The sequence below is a fragment of the Drosophila serrata genome, unplaced genomic scaffold (genome assembly GCF_035046125.1).
Source record: "Drosophila serrata isolate PLE 108 unplaced genomic scaffold, ASM3504612v1 contig_240, whole genome shotgun sequence".
NCBI lineage: Eukaryota > Metazoa > Arthropoda > Insecta > Diptera > Drosophilidae > Drosophila > Drosophila serrata.
The window spans coordinates 1,315,405-1,333,559 of record NW_028257138.1 but is presented as its reverse complement, the minus strand read 5'-3'; the positions used below and the strand labels follow the sequence as shown (position 1 = coordinate 1,333,559).

The window sequence follows — 18,155 nt, the reverse complement described above, 5'->3', positions numbered from 1 at the left end:
TTAAAATGTTTTCGTTTTTTTCGCATTTTGTTGTTTCAATTACTTTATATATTGGCAACTCTCATTATTACATTTGTTTATGCATATCATTATGTAGTTATGTGGCTGAAAAAGGCTCTTGAACGTGCAACTGTCGCCTCCTGGCTGTGAAAAAAGGCCGCACTCAACCTTATTTTATAAATAGTAGTAGTAATTTATTAATATATAGCACAATATGATATATATATATATAGCAGCTGTTTGAAACTTTTTACACATGTCACACAAATGATTTATTTCTCATCTATAATCGAGTTGGTGGCGGAGTTGAGAGAGAACGGGATACAAAAAATTAAAAAATAAAATAAAAGAATAACAGAGAACGCGACTGACAAAGTTTAAACATATGACAATAATCGAGTGCATGTGCAGCCGAGGCCTAATATCGTTCGATACATATCTTTTAATTATAGATGCGTGCGTATGTATGTATATAGTAACCAGCGATGCAAAAATTAATTTAATTTACATGGTAATATAATAATATAAATTTTGTTTTAATTGTCTTCAGCTTTGAGACATTTAGGCAAACGTTTTTTCTTCCTTTTAATAGTGAATTTGTTTCGCTTTCTCTATCAATTTGTTTTTAAGCATTATAGTTTTTGTTTGTGTAATTCGTAATCATAATTATAAAAGTGCTTACTCCCTCTCGCACATCGAATAAACTAAAGAGCACACTCGAGACTCGCTTCGAAGCACAGGACAAATATTCTTCACTTTATCGAAACTTAAATTACATATATATATAATATATTTATATCAAAAATCCGTTTGTTTACAATAATAATAATAGTGCCAGCTTGTATGCAGACATATTTGCATGGGCCTATAGTTGCGGCCAAGTGAGCTAACCTGTGTCAGAGACAGAGAGTGCTTCCTGCTCTCGGCCGCAGCTATAGACAGACAAATAAATGTACATATCTTAGTTTAGACTTGTAAAGTGCAAGTAGTTTCGGTTGTTGCTCTCTGTCACTCTCTGTTGTTCCTACTAAGTGGCTATGAAACGATTTTGTAATGTTTTATCTTCTCTCTATCGTACTGTATTTCCTTTTTGCTGTTTTATCAAAAAACGTCAAAACGTAAAAAAAATGCATTATTCGGCTTATATAGGCTTAGACTTGTGTTTGTGTGTTGTATATACGATGTCTACTGATTTTATACTCGTCCTCTCGATTTTTGTTGTATATAAATATTTAAAATTTGTGTTTAGTTCCTTCTTCTTGCTGTTATTGCAGTTGCTGTGTGTTGCTGTGTTTGTCGGGGGAGAGACGAGTGCATCCACATCCTTATATGTTATCTTATTATGAATGATATGGCGTCACATAAGTTGCTGGGAAGATTCCTTTCCTATTGCCAATCTCGCCGTTCCACCAGTTCTCATCGGAGCGGTCTGTGACGGTGATGACATCGCCGCGTCTGAAGTCCAATTCGCCGGATTCCTGTGGCACAAAATCGTACAACGCCTGCACGAGCATCTGCAACATAGAAAGCAGAAGGGGAAAGAGAGAGCGTGAGAATCATTTATATTCCGAGTTGGCATCATCACTGTTTTTGTTTATAGTTCAGATGTGGTGGGCGTCGGACGGGCAAAAACATGACCTCAATCTACAGTGTGTGTGTGTGTTTTTAAAATAAATCTGCCCGCCACATGCAAGGCGGAACCCCGGCCTCGGCACCCACCTCTTCAGGTATCATATCACGCAATTTAACATCCTGCGACCGGGACACGCTCGCCGTCCGGTGATATTCAACCAGTTCGTTGAGGGAGTTGAACTTGACCACCCAGAGGAAGAATTTGACTTGGGCGTCGCGCAGAACCTTGAAATGCTGAACACCATCGGGGCATCTGTCATGAAACACCAGAGATGGATCAAAGGTCAGTAGATGTATCAAGTAAATGAGAAAGAAATCAACTCACTTGACTGATAAGGAGAAATCGCCGGGACTGGATTCACTGATGCGTATCAAAAAGGCGCCTTCGTGTTTGTTGGACAGCAGCTTCTCGGCATCGGCGCGTGTGATGCGGCCATAATACCAACTATACGCATATGATTTTGTGATTAGTTTGCATTTCGTTTCAAGGATAATGATTTCAACTCACTCGTGATTCTTCATTTCAATGTAATTGCTGGGTATAAGGCCTTCTTTTCCTTCCAATTCGGCACGGTACCAATTTGAATCATCTTCCATATTTAATATCTGTAAGGATAAGGGTTTAAAAGGTATATTAAGGAGTAGCCAGGCAGGGTAAGGTGACTTAAATTAATTACTTCTATTACTTCAGAAGTTTTGGTATATAAAATCCTTATTTATTAAGTATTTAGAAACCTAATAAACCCAATGTAATATCTCAGAATCAAGAATAACTTGCCGTTTGCACCGTTTTCTCAACAATGAGGCCTCCCCCGCAGAGGCCACATCGTTGCTTAATAGTTGCATAGACAAAATAAACTTGAATATTTCTGTCATTTTTATTTATTTCCTACTTGAAATCAATTGCATTCCACATATTGAATACATAATCCTACCCTCGTATCTTTTCTTAGAAGCTTCTGCCGCTGGGGTTTTTGTTTTTAAAGGCCACACCCCTTTAAGCGGCCAGACAAAGGCAGACATCTCAGTCGAGGCGGCATTCTTCCGCTTTGTTGTTCATTGGCGATTGGCCGCGATTCTCCAGAGATTTCGATAAATAATTTTCAATTGTCTGTTGATTGCCAGCCAAAAACTGTGTCAGTTTGCAATCAACGGCGCACGATAGGCTTATATGCCCTGGGAATTATATCTTTGTTATCTGTTATCTGTTAGCATCTATTTTCACTATTTTCATATCTGTTGCTTGGCGGAGTATAAAAATAAGCAAGCATTATGCCGGACATGTGATAAGAATGTTAAGTGAAACGGCGGCTATTTAAATTTCACTTTGTTTGTGTCTCTAATGGAGGCTGCTCTTTATTTTTTTGCCATCTTTTGGGCCAAAAAATGATACAAGTAGCCTACGTAATCGTCTTTTATGATTTCTTTCAATTTCAATTGCCAAAAGTCAAAATGGAAATGGTTTCGAGAGTACAGACATCTGAATGTATGTACATATGTATGTATCACCGCATTGGCTTTTTGTTTGATATTTTGTTTTGTTAAGACCACACTGGGAATTCCCATAGTTCAAGTTGTTGAGCGTAGCTTTTTCATGAATGAATCGTGGAGACATCGGTTGACATCGACCTCTAAGCACCTCAACCTGAGCTGCCCGCCAGCATCCAGCATCAGCCTTCATGTTTGTTTTCCTTTTCCAAGGAAATCTTCCCACAAATATATGTCGGAAATTTGTACATATCTTGCTTGAAAGGTCAGGATTCCGCCCACGCACTTGGCATGAGTCAGTTTCCTTTTCGTTATATAAAAGAAGCCTTAAGTAAATAATGTAGTTAGCGTTATTACGTTCTCTCTCTCTCTTTCCGTTTAACAGATTTTTCCTCGAGTTATTTGGCAGGTTTTGCGCTACGTCCCAATAACGTTCATGGGAGTCGGAATAATGGAATGGCATTCAAATGAGTCATAAAAGGCGCGTGTTATACCCCTTATGATACTGTGTAATCATAGTGGTTACTGGGTTTATTGGTTTATACTCTCGTTTTGAGAGTAATAACATGTTCTTTATATAATTAACCCAAGGTATTCCTCATGTTTCAATAAAAATGAAAACTTAGTTGCTGTGAATAAATACTTTCACATAGTTTCAATCTATAAATCAACAGATAACCCCACTGTATAGACAATAACTTTCTGTATTTTCGGTTAATTTTCGCACGTCTGTGTATTGTGGGTGGAATTTGGGTGACGTTTAGGGGAGGGTTGTGTCAAGTCAATTCACCAGCTTATGTAAAACTCAATTATTGTTTTTTTTTTTATCGTTGTTGGCAGTGGCAAATGTGGCTCTGCTGGATCTGGTCGGGCTAATTGGCATAGCTCTCTATAGTTCTAATCCATCCCCCATAACCGATACCGCCCGCATCTGTCACCCAGACATTGTTCATCGTATATTTATTTTATTTTTAGCTTGTTTCATTCATTGAATACAGCCAGACGCCGCTGAGAAATTCATTTCCACGGTTTCGTCGCATATTACAGACAATTTTCTCGCGATTCTTCTACACGCAAAGAAATAGCATTTTATCGTTTTGGGAATGTTCTGGCGAATAACGATATTTTATTAGAAAAAATATTATTTGAGTTTTTAAAGGCAACTCTCTTGGATCATTAAAAATGATCCAAATATTGTAAACTCTTAAGGGAGTTAAATTTGATACTCCTCAAAGCAAAATAACACCATGTTTTTAGTCACATTTTTTTAAATAAATTAAGAGCATTTTAGTCATTGTTTTTAACCCTTTTTGTCGGTGTAGGGGGATCGGGGAACAGAGGAATGTGTGCCTGAACCTGGGCAGTTGGAAAATGCATAAATATTTTTTTTGCGGGCGCACTACGAGAGCTGGCACGTAGTGGCCATGATTGTTGTTATTATCAATTCGTTGGCAGTCACTGGTTTATGTAATTACTAGAGAAAATGGCTATTGTGCCTCCGCAGGGGGTTCTATACGCTGGAAAGTGTCAAATCGACACGAACATCGCATCGTTCACTTTTCATTGTTTTCGCGGCAAGCGAAAGTTGAACTTAGAATCCCATTTCCATTTCCATTTCGATTTTGCGCTTTTGTTATGTTAAAACGTGGCTTTTCTGTGTCACGACGAATCCGTTAGAACTCGAGATTTGAACATGATTGTTCTCAGAAAACTAAACCCGAAATATCCAAGAAATTGGCTGCTCAAGAAACCAGTTTCTGGAATGGACAGAAATGGAATGAAATGAAGTGTTTGTTGATGATTCACAAGAGGGGGGCCTCGCGTGTGTGTTTCCCTCTATCTTTGTGTGCGAGTTTGGGAATCTTTTCAGATAAGACCTTCCAAATATCGAGTGAGTAAGCAAGCAAATGCGCTCCAAGTTCGAACTGTTCGAATCTCAGGCGATTATCCATTGGAATGCTTCTCCTCACTCGCACCAAATGGTAATTGACTACACTTGGGTTATCAGTTGTTTACTTAGTGATAAGACGTAGCAGGGAGCTCAAGCGCTAGGCAGAGCCAGGGATGCACTCTCTGCCGCAGCTAGCCGTGGACATGGACTATCTAATGGGGCGAGAGCAACGCACACACTTGACCTTCGGGAACCGATAAAGGAAGCTTCTTTGGCGAGTCATTGACACCATCAATCAGCACACACAGTCCAGGCCCAGGCTCAGGCCTAGGCATAGAGACACACTGAAAAAATGCAAAAGGCAAAAAAACCTGCCTGTGCCAGTGACTTGGGGACTGGGCCTGGGTTCCTCCTGCTGTGACTAACCTACGACAAGGTAGACACACCAACAGGCACAGCCGCAGCCACACCATTACCACACCATCGCCATGCAACTGCTCCCAACAACGAAAATCAGCTTACAGCGCGCCCTGGCAACAAGAAACCGGAAAATTCGCCAGCCAAAACAAGGGGCCTGGCCCAGGAGCCTAGGTCTGGGGACTAGCACCTGGAAGGGACGCAACGGAAAGGCGAACAACAGATCGAATCGCAGCCTGAGCACCACCAGCAGCCTTCTGCAAGAAACTGAAGCTTCTTGGCTAGCCAGCAGCTCAGATCGGATGTGCCATCTATTATAGTTCCGCAAAAGCTAGGGTAAATGCTATATGTACGAGCAAGCTTCCTATATAAACGTGTCTATAACTTAAATTAAATTAGAGTCGTATGGCAAAGTAATAAATTGTTGATATGGCATTCTGCACAAAACTAGTTTTTACCTAATAAAACTTGATGTTTTAAGACTTTGAAATATTATTATTAATATATAAAATCACCACAGTAAACTATAAAAAGGAAATCAAAAGTATGCCAGGGAAAGAGGAAAAAGGTATTCTTATAGTTAGGAATATTATATTTCGTAGTTTTTATTGTTTCGTAGCCAGATCAAACGCTGCTAAACAGCTAAACGCTGTTAAAAATAAAGGTTTTTGTTTAGAAAATCAACTTCAAACACACAAATAAATAATAATAAGTATAGTAAAAACTGCGCTAAAGACTTTAACAAACACATTCCCAGAGCTACGTGAATCCCCATCATAATCAGTATTTATCTTTGAATATTCATATGGGTTTTTTTTTGTGAGAGCATTTGCAACCCGGTGAGTCACTACACCAGGTGGTAATCCTTTGGTGTTGGTTCTGGCGGATGCACCTTTGAACCGCTTTCCCAGCTTATATCTTTGTCGGGTTTAAGGTAACAAAATCCGTATGTCTGGGGGCTTAGGATGTGGGTTAAGGCAACGACCTGGAGCAGTGCAGTCGGGCTGCGGCGAAGATTATGCAGGCAATCTCCCGGCCAACTTCCCCCCGACAAACACTATGCATAAATCTGGTCATAATGACGAATAGAAGGAAAGAACGAAAACTCACCTTTAGGATCTGAGTTTTGCGAAAACTCAGCTCGTCCTCGGCAGTCGCGGAGAAGTCGTGTTTGGCAATCGCTTCCATTGCTGCGCGTTGATTGCTTGTGCGTAATTGCAAGCGCTATCGAAGTCACTTTCAGTTTAGTTGTAGTTAACGTTTAGAGTCTATGGCTATTTGCTATTTGCTACTGGCTACTTGCTATTCCGCTTGCTTTATCAGCCTTGATGCACCACACACACACACTCACGCACAGCATACATGGGCAGGTTGGATTTCTCGTCACACTACTAGTGCTGTGGAAATGAAAACGAAACGAAACGATTCCGTTATTAGTTTGCGCGCATTATATAAACAATAACTCATGGATGTTCGACGGCGGCGCGATTTTCTGGTTAATAATATTCTTGGGCGAAAAGCGATTAAAAATACACCGACACGGCCCAGGCCAGGCAACACAATATGACAGGCGGCGACAACACAGCGCTCTCTCGCTCTTCGCGTGTGTCGGTGTCTCGGTATCGGCGTGTGTGGGTGTGTGTGAGCGTGGCAGCGTTGCCAGCAGCTTGCGATTTGGAAATTCAGGGAAAAGCAGGTACCGCAAAGGCAATTAAGCCCTGGCTGGCCGTGACTTGTTGGCCCAGAACCTGTGTATTTCGCATAAATTCGAAAACACGGGCTTGTAAATACAGATATTTGAAGCGAACTAGGGCGTGGGTGCTTGCTGTTGGCAATGCTGCAGCGGTGACGTTGTTGTTTGTTTTATTTTTTGTAGCCCCAATAAACACACACACTCACACACGCGCGGCTTGTATTTATTAGTGCAAGTTTCGGCGAAGTTTTACGGATTTTTCTCGCTTGCGAGCCGGCCGCTGTGTTCATTATATAGCGAACGGGGATGTTAAAAGCTTATGGGACACTAATTAAATGCGGGAGACGGGCGGGATACCATTATACTGCGCTAAAATTCAATTCACTTTTATTTTCATAGCAGCGTGACCGCGGTTGGACTGATCAAAAACGCCAGATAATCGATAACTTTGTAGTGGGTGGCAGCACCGGCCTTTCCACATCTGGTATTTTTGCGACCGCTGCTGCCTGGTCACTCTATCGCGTCTGACGCCTCGCCATTTTTCAAATCCAGTTAGCGACGCCTAAAACGGCACTTTCCTCGTCCAGATTATACATATTATTAAATTGCCAGATAAATAGTCAACTGCGCTCCAAAATCGTCGCCATGCAGCGCCACAAGGAACTATACAAAGAACAGTCGCTGGTGCTAAGCCCGCGCAATCACATCCAGACCAATAGGGAACGACAGCAGGAGCGGCGCGCCAAAAACAGAGAAGAATGCTTTCAAAACAACCGTATAATTAGTGTTAGTCCCACTCCGGTCAAAGCCAAGCCCCAGCAACATGCTGAACCACAGCAACAGTCACCGACACCAGTGGCTCCCAAAGAGAACGTGGCTCCGGCAAGTGTGCAGGAGCAGAATGTAGGCCAGGCGGTGCCGCCGAATAAGAAAGACGGTAAAACAGCTCGCCACCAGCAGTTTTTGGAACGCTTTAAAAAGTGGAATGCCGCCAGGAAGGAGGAACACAAAATGCAAGAGCTGTTGCGTCGTGGCCAGCCCGTTAAGCCAACTTCTGGCTTGGCCATTAAGTCAGCTTCTTCGATCCCCACATCGGCGGTATTCCGGCCTCCCGTCATAGTCCAGCATCCGCCCCAGAAGAAGGAAGACGAAAATGAGCCCGTTTTCAAAGCACCCAAGAAACGGCAGTCGCTCTACGTCATTGTCAATCCCAAGAGCAAGGTAATGGAACAGAAGAAAGTTGCCGCAGCGCCTCAGACGAGCAGGCCTAAAATTCAGCCGGCTATTCAATCCAAAAGGCCTAGCAAGCCAGCATTTTCAGTAACGAAACCAGCGCCGCCAAGGAAGATGGCTTCTGCTGCTCCTCCAGCCAGGCAAGCATTTGTTGAGGCTCCTGTGGCAAACAAAAGGGTGCCTTCTGCCATGCCGGCAAGGAAACCAATGACATTGAGCAGGTCGAAGACAACTGTACAGACTCAGCCTATTAAAGCCAAGGCCATTGGGCCAGCACCTAACCAACCACGACCGCAAGCCACCAGTCTTCGTCCTAGAGCGCCTGTTACGCCTGCTACTGCGACCAAAATGCCTCCACAAACCAGTGGCCTGAAGACCCGGGAGAATGTAGCATCCGCTAAGCTAACTGCTGCAGCCCAACCGCGTCCAAAACTGTCCAATGTCATGACTCAGCCGTTCGAAAAGCCCATCTTGAACAGAGCACCAACCGTAGGTCGGGCAAATATAGTGAAGCCACAGCCCGTACGAGGCGGGGCCGCTGGCAAATTCAAAGCGGCAGGTATGGCCAACAAAGCCGCTGGTATAGCCAACAAAGCGGGAGGTACAGCCGCTAGGACAGCCCATCAGTCCATTCGTATGAAGGCCACCAAGGGAAAGAGCAACTACACAAGACTAGAGGAGAATGCCCGAAAGCTGCCGCAACTTAAGACAGAACTGGTTCTAGCGGTGAGTAATGTGGTTCCACATACGCCACTGGAGGAGGACCAAACAGAAAATCCTTTCCTGGCCCAGTCCACATCCACACAGTACAGGACCAACAATTGTAGCGGCAGTCTCCAAGAGGCCTTTGGCGACGTCACCGCCTTGAGTCCGGTGGCATCCGGCAAAAAAGTAGGAGTCAATGTGGCTAAGAGGCAGCTATTGCCCGAGGGTAACTCTAAAAAACCCACTTCGGGATCCAAGAAGAAGTTCAACTTTACGCGCTACTCTGTTGCCAATTCAGAGGCGGATGAGTCGTTGGCCTTGGAGCCACTGCAGACAACAGGTGAGTTGATTTATATTTATTCTCCAGCTGTAATCTCATACTCCCTTCCAGTTCAAGGAGATGACATTGAAACCACGCTCGTCCAGACAGTGGAGAAGACACTGCCACATTCCCTCCCAGCTCAAAAAGTCAATGAAGCCACGTTCGTGCAGGCAGCCGAGAAGATACCGGCACATTCTCTTCCAGTTAAAGAAGGGGACGGCGAAGTCACGTTAGTGCAAACAGTTGAGAAGACTCCTCCTCGCCGCGACTCCGAGGGCAAGTCTAACTATCTCAGTCCCTTTGTGAGTGTTTCCCGCGGCAAGGTGAACTCCCGTAGCGAACGGGAAAAGCGGAATAGCTTTTACTTGCAAGACGGGGAGACGCCGGCGGAAATACGACGGGCCATTGAATCCGTTATGTACTTCCGGGTGCAGCTGGAAGAGGAAATCGCGCGGCTTGAAGCACTCTGCAGAGAGTGGGAGGCGTACAGCAAAGCGAACGAGGAGCGTCTGCAGGAGACAGGCGGCGGTGACATGATCAACGTGACTGTGGGACAGACACGCCTGCTTACCACGAAGAAGATGATGCAGTTCAAGGGCCTGATTGATCGCTGCGAGGCTGGAGCTAAATGCCAGAACCAACTACCTAACGATGGGAGCGAAGACACAAAGCCAGTGCAGCCCGAGGATCTGGAGGGCTGGTGGGACATGCTGCGGCTGCAGAGCGAAAACGTGGACAAGCGCTTTGCGAGCCTGGAGCGTTGGAAGGCGAACGACTGGCTGGACCCGGATGCAGTGCTGGAAGAAGCAAAGAAACTGGATCAGGCGAAAGCCAAGCCAAAGGCAAAGCTTACTCGCAAGGTGAATATGAAAGCAAAGGCCAAGCCCAGCAGCAATTTGCAGCAGTTCCTCCGCAAAGCCCATGCCAACATGAAGAAATCCAAGCTGGAGGAGGCGCCACAGGACGATGGTATCCCACCGACGCCGTCGCGTCGCAGCTCGCAGCGCGTGATAGTGGTGCGAGACCGCAGATCCTTCTCTCCGGCTCGCACAGTTCTTCGCATGTCCACTGGTGAAGGACGCTCCTCCATTGCACCCAATGCTCTGCTGAAAACAGCCCTAATAGCCGCTGCGGAGCAGAACGCTGTCGACAGGACGCCGCCGCCGAAATCTCGCCCCTCCATTCTGAAGACACCGGGCACCACGAAACGCTTCAACCGCGGTGTCATCTTCAGTGCCAAGAAGAGCGTTCGCCGTTTCCAGTTTACTATCGAGGAGGGCAATATCAGCAGCGAGGAAAAGGTGGGTGCGGACAAGCTGGAGGACTGCGAGGAAGATATGTCCCTGGAGACGTCCACTGAGCGTAGATCCTTGGATCAGGACATGACAGCGACCGCCCATGATGGCGACGGACAAACTCCTCGGACTTACGGGCTGCGCAACCGTAGAGTCCGCCTCCGTCCGTCGTCGGAGTTTATGTAAAGTTGTTTTATTTGAATATTTAAAATCTAATTAGCGTTGTTTTTAGTTTTATGTTACATATCAAGATTTATTTAATTGTATAATTGTCATTTTGCGCAGAGGAAAGCATGCTCAATACGTAACAATTGGTTTATAATATTAAATAAATTATCAATACCACAAAAATATAATTTATTTTCCCAATAGGAAAGAAGGCGCGAAGTGTTACCGCGCAAGACGCCAATTCCATATAAACACCAAATGTTTCCTTGCAGCTGGCCACACTTAAATCGCCCATAAATGCTCGCTCTGGGGCTGCCAGACTGCGGAAGGTTGCTTTTATTTATCGCTTCAGTGTCAATTTATCGCATTTAAGAACTTTCAAATTTTTTCTGTAGCCCTGAGAGGCTAACAAAAAAGTATTTTTCTCTGAAAATCATATAAAAAGATTCAAAAACCAGGGCTGCTCAACGTTTGCACTAATTTATAGCAATATAAATATCGATAAATTGTGGTATATTATAGTATATTTCCTATCGATTGTCTCTCCGCCCTAGATAAATTTTATGTCTCATCAACAGAGTGAATAGAGTTCCGACGGAAATTTAAATTGAATTTTGAATTTGCTAGTGCACCCGGTTGTAAATAAGCGCTGATAAGGCGCTCGGCGAAAGTGCAAGTGCTAGTGATACCGTGACGCACATCCAACCGCGCGAATAACAAGATTGCTATTAAGGCCGCGACGCCGACGACAAATTGAACGCGTTTCGCAGTGCACACGGCGGTACAGATTTTCTTTTTGTTTTGCCCTCAGTGACCGCGCACTGTGTGCATTAAAAGCGTCCGAAAGGAGTAACGAACAATTACCGGAGGCACAGGAGGCGGAGAAAGCAATTGGCCATGGACACCAGTGGCGGCAATTTAGGTGAGATTGCACTTTGACTTTCGTATTTCAAATTGAATTTTCAACCCAGTAGTACAGCGTGTACTTGGCATGGCAGTTGGTCGCACGTCCCTGGCGCGCAAATTCTTCTCGCGGTCCAGTGCCCCCATCCACTCATTATTACCACTCCGCTTAATAACCTTGACGTAGATTAGTAGCCTGGTTATGCATTTTGATACCAATGAACGCTGCATTTGTTTTATTTTTAAACTGTTTGGGCTCTGCTGACGAAACGAAAAGTGCTTTTAACGTTATGGGAACATCCCAATCGAATTTCCCACTGCAGCCTTGCCAGACTGTTTGCCGCACACATACGCCAGTGCTTACTGGTATTGGTGTTTTTGGTGGGGTACAGTCTTGGGGCCAGGTTTTAATTGGACACAAACAGTGCAAAAAAAGTACAAGTAAGGATTTGGAGAAAGGTCAACTAAAAAAAACTACTTCTTACCATCCTCTGGAAGTGTGTCGGCTGTGTCGAGGCCTGTGTTTAATTGACAAAAAAAACGCGCACAAAATAATTTCCCTGCATAACGTCAACAAGAACTGCCAACTGAAATCAAAGTGCCAATAAAATAATGCAGCTACAAAAAATTAAGTTCAATTAGGTGAAAACAAGTGAGTTTTAAGATTATTAAATAACCTAATTAGTTATACTTGTAAAAATATAGCTATAATCACCAAGTTAATAATAGTAATCGTAGGGGCTAACCATCGCCTATCGATAACCTACGTCGGGTTGGCAGCTCTCTACCACAGCACATTTCGGGGTTTACGCAATTTAAGATTTTCCGAAGTTTTCTGAAAAGGCATTTAGCCCCCTGCCAGGACAGCCCATTCGAATCTTGTAAGTGCCACTGGAGTTCCACTCACCGAATCCCCTTCTCTGAACTCAACTCCTTAGTTAAAAGCACCACCGGAGAGCTAGCGAAAGCCCAGAACCATGTCACATGCATTTGCCGCTGCCGTCTGCCGGTCCGCCGCTCCAATGGCTCTGGCGCTGCGCTGCAGCCGGCGGGCCATGAGCTCCACACGGATGATGCGCCTGGCTAGCGCCACAGCCGCTTCCGCTGCCCGAAGGGACTGGCAGGGACTCCTCACTGCCCCCGCCACCACCGGCAACATGCAGCAGTATCTGCGTGAGTACGCCAACGAGAAAAAGGTGTTCGAGCGCACCAAGCCCCACTGCAACGTGGGCACCATCGGACATGTGGATCATGGCAAGACTACTCTCACGGCGGCCATCACTAAGGTGCTGGCGGACAAGCAGCTGGCCGAGAGCAAGAAGTACAATGAGATCGACAATGCTCCCGAGGAGAAGGCGCGCGGCATCACCATCAATGTGGCCCACGTTGAGTACCAGACGGAGACGCGGCATTACGGACACACCGACTGCCCGGGACATGCGGATTACATCAAGAACATGATCACCGGCACGGCCCAGATGGACGGTGCTATTTTGGTGGTGGCCGCCACCGATGGTGCCATGCCGCAGACCCGCGAACACATGCTGCTGGCCAAGCAGATCGGCATTGATCACATTGTGGTGTTTATCAACAAGGTGGACGCTGCCGATCAGGAGATGGTCGATCTGGTGGAGATGGAGATCCGCGAGCTGCTCACCGAGATGGGTTACGATGGTGACAAGATCCCAGTTGTGAAAGGCTCGGCGCTGTGCGCCCTGGAGGACAAGAGCCCCGAGATTGGCAAGGATGCAATCCTGAAGCTGCTGCAGGAGGTCGACAGCTTCATTCCCACGCCAGTGCGCGAGCTGGACAAACCATTCCTGCTGCCCGTGGAGAATGTGTACTCGATTCCTGGACGCGGTACCGTGGTTACCGGGCGCCTGGAGCGCGGTGTGGTAAAGAAGGGCATGGAATGCGAGTTCGTCGGCTACAATAAGGTGCTTAAGTCTACAGTAACGGGCGTGGAGATGTTCCATCAGATTCTGGAGGAGGCACAGGCCGGCGATCAGCTGGGTGCCCTGGTGCGCGGCGTCAAGCGAGATGATATCAAGCGTGGCATGGTCATGTGCAAGCCGGGCAGCGTGAAGGCTCTGGACCAACTGGAGGCACAGGTGTACATCCTGTCTAAGGAGGAAGGCGGCCGCACCAAGCCCTTCATGTCCTTCATCCAGCTGCAGATGTTCTCCCGCACCTGGGATTGCGCGGTCCAAGTGCAGATTCCCGACAAGGAGATGGTCATGCCCGGCGAAGACACCAAGCTGATTCTGCGCCTCATCCGGCCCATGGTGCTGGAGCAGGGCCAGCGCTTCACGCTGCGCGACGGCAACCTGACCCTTGGCACCGGCGTCGTTACGAAGACCATGGCCGCCCTGACTGAAGCGCAGCGTTCCGAGCTGACGGAGGGCAAGAAGGCACGCGAGAAGAAGGTGGCTGCCAAGAAGTAGAGCCTCGCATCGGAACGCAGTCAGTCATTAAATAAAATCATATTCTTAAGCGATTTTTATGCATATTGTATAAGTTTTTTGGCGCTTCAAACATGGTCCCAGTCGAGTAAAATAATAAAAACAAACACCCGAAACTGAACAAAATGTTAATATTAAAAACATTTCGGAATTTACAATATTTATAAAGAAAACTTGCTTCGGTATTCCCAGCGATAAGATTTAATTCAAAAATGGCGCCTTGCCTCGTAGACTTATCGCACGTGGCATCGAGTACTTTTTCCACGTGGCTTATCGGTATCGAAAATCGATATTTGAAACCTTGAACACACCGATTTTCTGTGTTGAAAAGAAACGTTGCAACCGCAGCTGATGATAAAGAAAAGTTTGAAATTATTAGTTTGAAAATCAGTAAATATGAGTATTTACCGCCTTGACTATACTGCGGGTATTGACAAGCCAGCCAAAATGCATTGGACGGTGTGAAAATAATGTTTCTATTATCGCCCACAGATTCCCTGGACGACAACACCCCATTGCCCGAACTAAGTTTTGAGGACTTCTTGGAGCCAGCGGAGGATAAGAGCCCACAACACATGGATATCGATGCCTTGGACTCGGAGGACGAGGATGTCTCCGGTCACGACATGGCCAGTGACTCGCTGCACACGCCACAGTTCAAGAAATCCACCATTCACATATTAGAGAACAAGCGGTTGACGACCTCGGGAATGGCCCCTGTCCTCAAGGCCCATGCCATCAAGGTGGTAACCTCCGGGACGGGACTGGGAAGCCTTGGGGGAACAAATGCATCGACCACTCCCGTCAAGCCTCAAATAACGGACGTTAAGATCCTCAACAAACTGAAACCACTCACTAGCAGCAGCAGTAGCAGCATTACCAGCAACGTCAAGATCGTTACCGCAGGCACGACGGGCGGAGTGACCAAGACGCTGAACAACTTGACACAGATCAAGACGCCCGATGGCAGGATACTCTACGTACAGAAATCTACGCCCGGCACACAGACTGCAGCTAAAGTAGCCACTGTGGCTGCGCCCACGACCAGTGGAATACGCCGCCTTGTTGCCCCTTCAAACATCCAGAAGGCGGTGGTCTCCAAAAGCGTGACTATAACGGGTCCTGGCTTGGCCAAAGCTGCAGTACCTGTTAAAGCAGCTGCCACTGGTTCCGTGCCCATCACAATCAAGGGCATTACACCGCTGGTCGCAGGCGGCGGTGGTGGTGGATCTGGAGGAAAAACAGCATCCACAATCTCGCCCACATCCAATGCGGCTGCTGTTCCACAGGCCGCCAAAGTTCACGTGGTGCGCACAGCCGACGGAAAGATCATTAAAATCAATCAGACGACTTCGTCGGTTCTTCTGAATGCCAAACCACCAGTCGCGGGATCCTCTGCTGCCGCGCCCTTAGCCATCTCCCCCACCAAAAGCAACGTGGTGCTCGGTAAACCCGTCAGCCAGGTGGTGCTCAAGACTGGGGCTCCGGCTGCGACTTCGGTGAAGCAAGCTAATACCACGACTGGCACCGTTTCCAATGCAACCAGCACTGGGACACCCGGCAAGATGTTGGTGCAGAGTGGAGGCAAGCAGATACTGGTGTCAAACAAAAACATTATAAAGCTATCACCGAAACCGGGCGCTACCAGCGCCGTTACCAACACGGCCGGCGGGCAAGGCGGCGCCTTATCCACGAGCGGAATCCACGCTGTTCAGGTGCCCGGCAAGGGAGGAGTGCAATATGTACGTGTGCTGACCAACAGCAAGAGTACAGCAGGGACGGCTGCAGCCGGGACGAATGTAACTACGACGAGCGCAGCTGGGAGTACATCTACCGCAACCGCGTCCGTGCCTGTGCCTAGGGCCATGCCAGGCCAAAAGATAACAGTGGTACGGTCTCAAGCCGGAGTTTTTACGTCCACCTCACCCTCCACATCAGCATCAACCTCTGCATCAACAACTCAAAAGGCAAACCACGCCGTGAGCAGCAACTCCAACAAGATTATAATGCGGTCAATGGGCAGTATTGTGCCGTTGCCCTCCGTGCAGACGTTGGTCTCTAAGGTTTGTACTCCAGCCTATAATTATTTTTTACGGTTTCCCGTATTCCTGACTATTCTGAACCTTTGCAGCGTGCGCTGGGCGCCAGTACCAATGCCACCAAGTCGGCTAGCGGGCCCAGCAGTAGCAGCGGAGTTAGCAGCCAGCAGGAGTCGCCACGCAAGCACCGGCTAACCGATCTCAACATACAGCTTAAGCATCTGACCGCCAGTAGCGGCGATGCCAGCGACAGCAGCGATGCAGGTCCGGAGGCCAAGAAGCCGCGCTTCGTGATCACCATGCAACAGGGCTCCCAGCAGCAACGCTTGGCAACCGGCAGCAACACTAGTCCCATCGCGACTAAGAAGATCTACAACTTTATGAAGACGACGGGAACTAATGGGGTGAAGTACATGATCTGCAACTCGGGCGTTCCTCAGGCGTCGACCAGCTCTATGCGGCGGGGATATACTGGCTATGTGGACAGTAAATCGCGGCGACCGCTGTCCATTGCCTCGCAGCAAGCGAGATTCAGGCAGATGACTCCCCAGCAGCAGGCGAAACACTTGCAACTGCAGGCGCAGGCCAAGCAGAGGATCCGGCAGCAGCAACTGCAGTCTGCGGGGCAGGCCAAGGGGAACACACTGCCAACGCTGCCCACACAGCCGCCTCAAGTCACGAAAGCTGCGGCTGCCGGCAAGCCGCTTTTCGATATACTGAAACCACCGTCGACTGGGTCAGGATCTGTCGCGGCCGCCGAAGCACTGGCCGGCATGACGTCGCGCCGCAAACACTGTAACTGCAGTAAATCGCAGTGCCTGAAGCTCTACTGCGACTGCTTTGCAAACGGAGAGTTCTGTCAGGACTGCACCTGCAAGGATTGTTTTAACAATCTGGATTATGAAGTGGAGCGAGAACGAGCCATTCGCAGCTGCCTAGATCGCAACCCAAGCGCCTTCAAGTAAGTTGCTTAAGTTGATTAATTTACCAATAGTTTACTTACCTTTAAACCTTTACTTTTTATTAGGCCCAAAATAACGGCTCCCAATTCGGGTGACATGCGTTTGCATAACAAAGGCTGTAATTGCAAGCGATCCGGCTGCCTCAAAAACTACTGCGAGTGCTACGAGGCCAAGATTCCCTGCACCAGCATATGCAAATGCGTGGGTAAGTACAGGAATTGATTGATTTTGTCTGTTAAATTTGACAAAATCTAATTCAAAACCTCGATTTTGCAGGCTGTCGAAACATGGAAGACCGTCCGGATGTGGACATGGACTCATTGGATGGCCTGTTGGGTGTCAAAGGTACACGAAGGGTTCCAGATGCGAGCGACAAGCACGCGCTGAAGAACCGCTCCAAAATGTATCTGACGGACGATGTCATTGAGGCGACTATTATGTGCATGATATCACGGATTGTCATGCACGAGAAGCAGGGCATGCCCCTTGAGGACACCGAGCGCGAGGTTATGGAAGAGCTTGGTGAAAGCCTCAATCAGATAATAATGGTTGCCCAGGAGAAGAACGATACATCAGCTCAGCTAGACGAGTCCACTGCAGCTTCTTAGGACACCAGGCACCGGCAGTTGCCGCTATCTTAGTCACACATGAATTAGATTTTAAGTTTCAAGCGTTCTTGACCTTTTCTACAAACTCCGCAATATTATATTTTTGGCTTTCTAAAAGATGACCTTAAATTGTACTATTTAAACCAAAATGTAAATACCGCGACAGATAGCAAATTTCATAAATATATAAGACAATTTTATTTCGAATTATTCAAGCGTCTTTTGCTTACCATTATAACCATATTGAAAATTCATCCCTCTTGAATTCGATGTATATAATGATGATGTATAAACTCAATAAAGTTTAAATAAAATTTTAAGCACAAATTTAAAACAA

The 18,155-nt window shown here is 46.7% G+C and overlaps 4 protein-coding genes across 18 annotated transcripts; 3 read left to right on the top strand and 1 right to left on the bottom strand.

Annotated features, from left to right (window-relative positions):
- Positions 1-8: 8 nt before the first annotated feature.
- On the bottom strand, positions 9-12,350 carry drk (growth factor receptor-bound protein 2 drk). Of its 7 annotated transcripts, none has more exons than XM_086830373.1 (6): positions 12,233-12,350; positions 6,539-6,825; positions 2,141-2,238; positions 1,958-2,077; positions 1,720-1,885; positions 9-1,514 (listed from the first exon to the last, which is right to left on the bottom strand). In XM_086830373.1, exons 2-6 carry the CDS (start codon positions 6,614-6,616, stop codon positions 1,341-1,343), a joined length of 636 nt encoding a protein of 211 aa, XP_086686499.1. In that variant the 5' UTR covers positions 6,617-6,825; positions 12,233-12,350; the 3' UTR covers positions 9-1,340. The 7 variants fall into 7 exon arrangements, with proteins under 7 accessions (XP_086686499.1, XP_020809114.1, XP_020809252.1 ...); XM_020953455.2 differs by lacking the exon at positions 12,233-12,350 and adding an exon at positions 7,479-7,604; XM_020953593.2 differs by lacking the exon at positions 12,233-12,350 and adding an exon at positions 7,507-7,564.
- mars (guanylate kinase-associated family member mars) lies at positions 1,275-11,027 on the top strand. 2 transcript variants are annotated; one of them, XM_086830363.1, is made up of 4 exons: positions 1,275-1,549; positions 1,601-1,915; positions 7,524-9,399; positions 9,451-11,027. In XM_086830363.1, the coding sequence occupies exons 3-4, from the start codon at positions 7,767-7,769 to the stop codon at positions 10,860-10,862; spliced, it is 3,045 nt and encodes a 1,014-aa protein (XP_086686489.1). In that variant the 5' UTR covers positions 1,275-1,549; positions 1,601-1,915; positions 7,524-7,766; the 3' UTR covers positions 10,863-11,027. The 2 variants fall into 2 exon arrangements, with proteins under 2 accessions (XP_086686489.1, XP_020809003.2); XM_020953344.2 differs by lacking the exons at positions 1,275-1,549; positions 1,601-1,915 and having other exon boundaries at positions 7,596-9,080; positions 9,147-9,399.
- Positions 11,392-18,152, top strand: mip120 (Myb-interacting protein 120). 4 transcript variants are annotated; one of them, XM_020962591.2, is made up of 5 exons: positions 11,392-11,766; positions 14,702-16,272; positions 16,341-17,209; positions 17,276-17,415; positions 17,487-18,152. In XM_020962591.2, exons 1-5 carry the CDS (start codon positions 11,742-11,744, stop codon positions 17,816-17,818), a joined length of 2,937 nt encoding a protein of 978 aa, XP_020818250.2. In that variant the 5' UTR covers positions 11,392-11,741; the 3' UTR covers positions 17,819-18,152. The 4 variants fall into 4 exon arrangements, with proteins under 4 accessions (XP_020818250.2, XP_086686488.1, XP_020818259.2 ...); XM_086830362.1 differs by lacking the exon at positions 11,392-11,766 and adding an exon at positions 12,025-12,188; XM_020962600.2 differs by lacking the exon at positions 11,392-11,766 and adding an exon at positions 12,110-12,399.
- On the top strand, positions 12,090-14,335 carry mEFTu1 (mitochondrial translation elongation factor Tu 1). 5 transcript variants are annotated; one of them, XM_020962611.2, is made up of 3 exons: positions 12,090-12,399; positions 12,486-12,628; positions 12,686-14,335. In XM_020962611.2, exon 3 carries the CDS (start codon positions 12,725-12,727, stop codon positions 14,189-14,191), a length of 1,467 nt encoding a protein of 488 aa, XP_020818270.1. In that variant the 5' UTR covers positions 12,090-12,399; positions 12,486-12,628; positions 12,686-12,724; the 3' UTR covers positions 14,192-14,335. The 5 variants fall into 5 exon arrangements, with proteins under 5 accessions (XP_020818270.1, XP_086686491.1, XP_086686494.1 ...); XM_086830365.1 differs by having other exon boundaries at positions 12,477-12,628; XM_086830368.1 differs by having other exon boundaries at positions 12,113-12,399; positions 12,467-12,628.
- Positions 18,153-18,155: the final 3 nt, after the last annotated feature.

Coding starts and splice junctions, on each gene's coding strand:
- drk (XM_086830373.1), bottom strand. CDS start 6,616: ATGGAAGCGATTGCCAAACACGACTTCTCCGCGACTGCCGAGGACGAG. Junction 2,078..2,140: donor ATTGAAATGAAGAATCACGA/GTGAGTTGAAAT, acceptor ATATGCGTATAG/TTGGTATTATGGCCGCATCA. Junction 1,515..1,719: donor GTGATATGATACCTGAAGAG/GTGGGTGCCGAG, acceptor TCTATGTTGCAG/ATGCTCGTGCAGGCGTTGTA.
- mars (XM_086830363.1), top strand. CDS start 7,767: ATGCAGCGCCACAAGGAACTATACAAAGAACAGTCGCTGGTGCTAAGC. Junction 9,400..9,450: donor GGAGCCACTGCAGACAACAG/GTGAGTTGATTT, acceptor ACTCCCTTCCAG/TTCAAGGAGATGACATTGAA.
- mip120 (XM_086830362.1), top strand. CDS start 12,038: ATGGGAACATCCCAATCGAATTTCCCACTGCAGCCTTGCCAGACTGTT. Junction 12,189..14,701: donor ACAGTGCAAAAAAAGTACAA/GTAAGGATTTGG, acceptor TATCGCCCACAG/ATTCCCTGGACGACAACACC. Junction 16,273..16,340: donor TGCAGACGTTGGTCTCTAAG/GTTTGTACTCCA, acceptor GAACCTTTGCAG/CGTGCGCTGGGCGCCAGTAC.
- mEFTu1 (XM_020962611.2), top strand. CDS start 12,725: ATGTCACATGCATTTGCCGCTGCCGTCTGCCGGTCCGCCGCTCCAATG.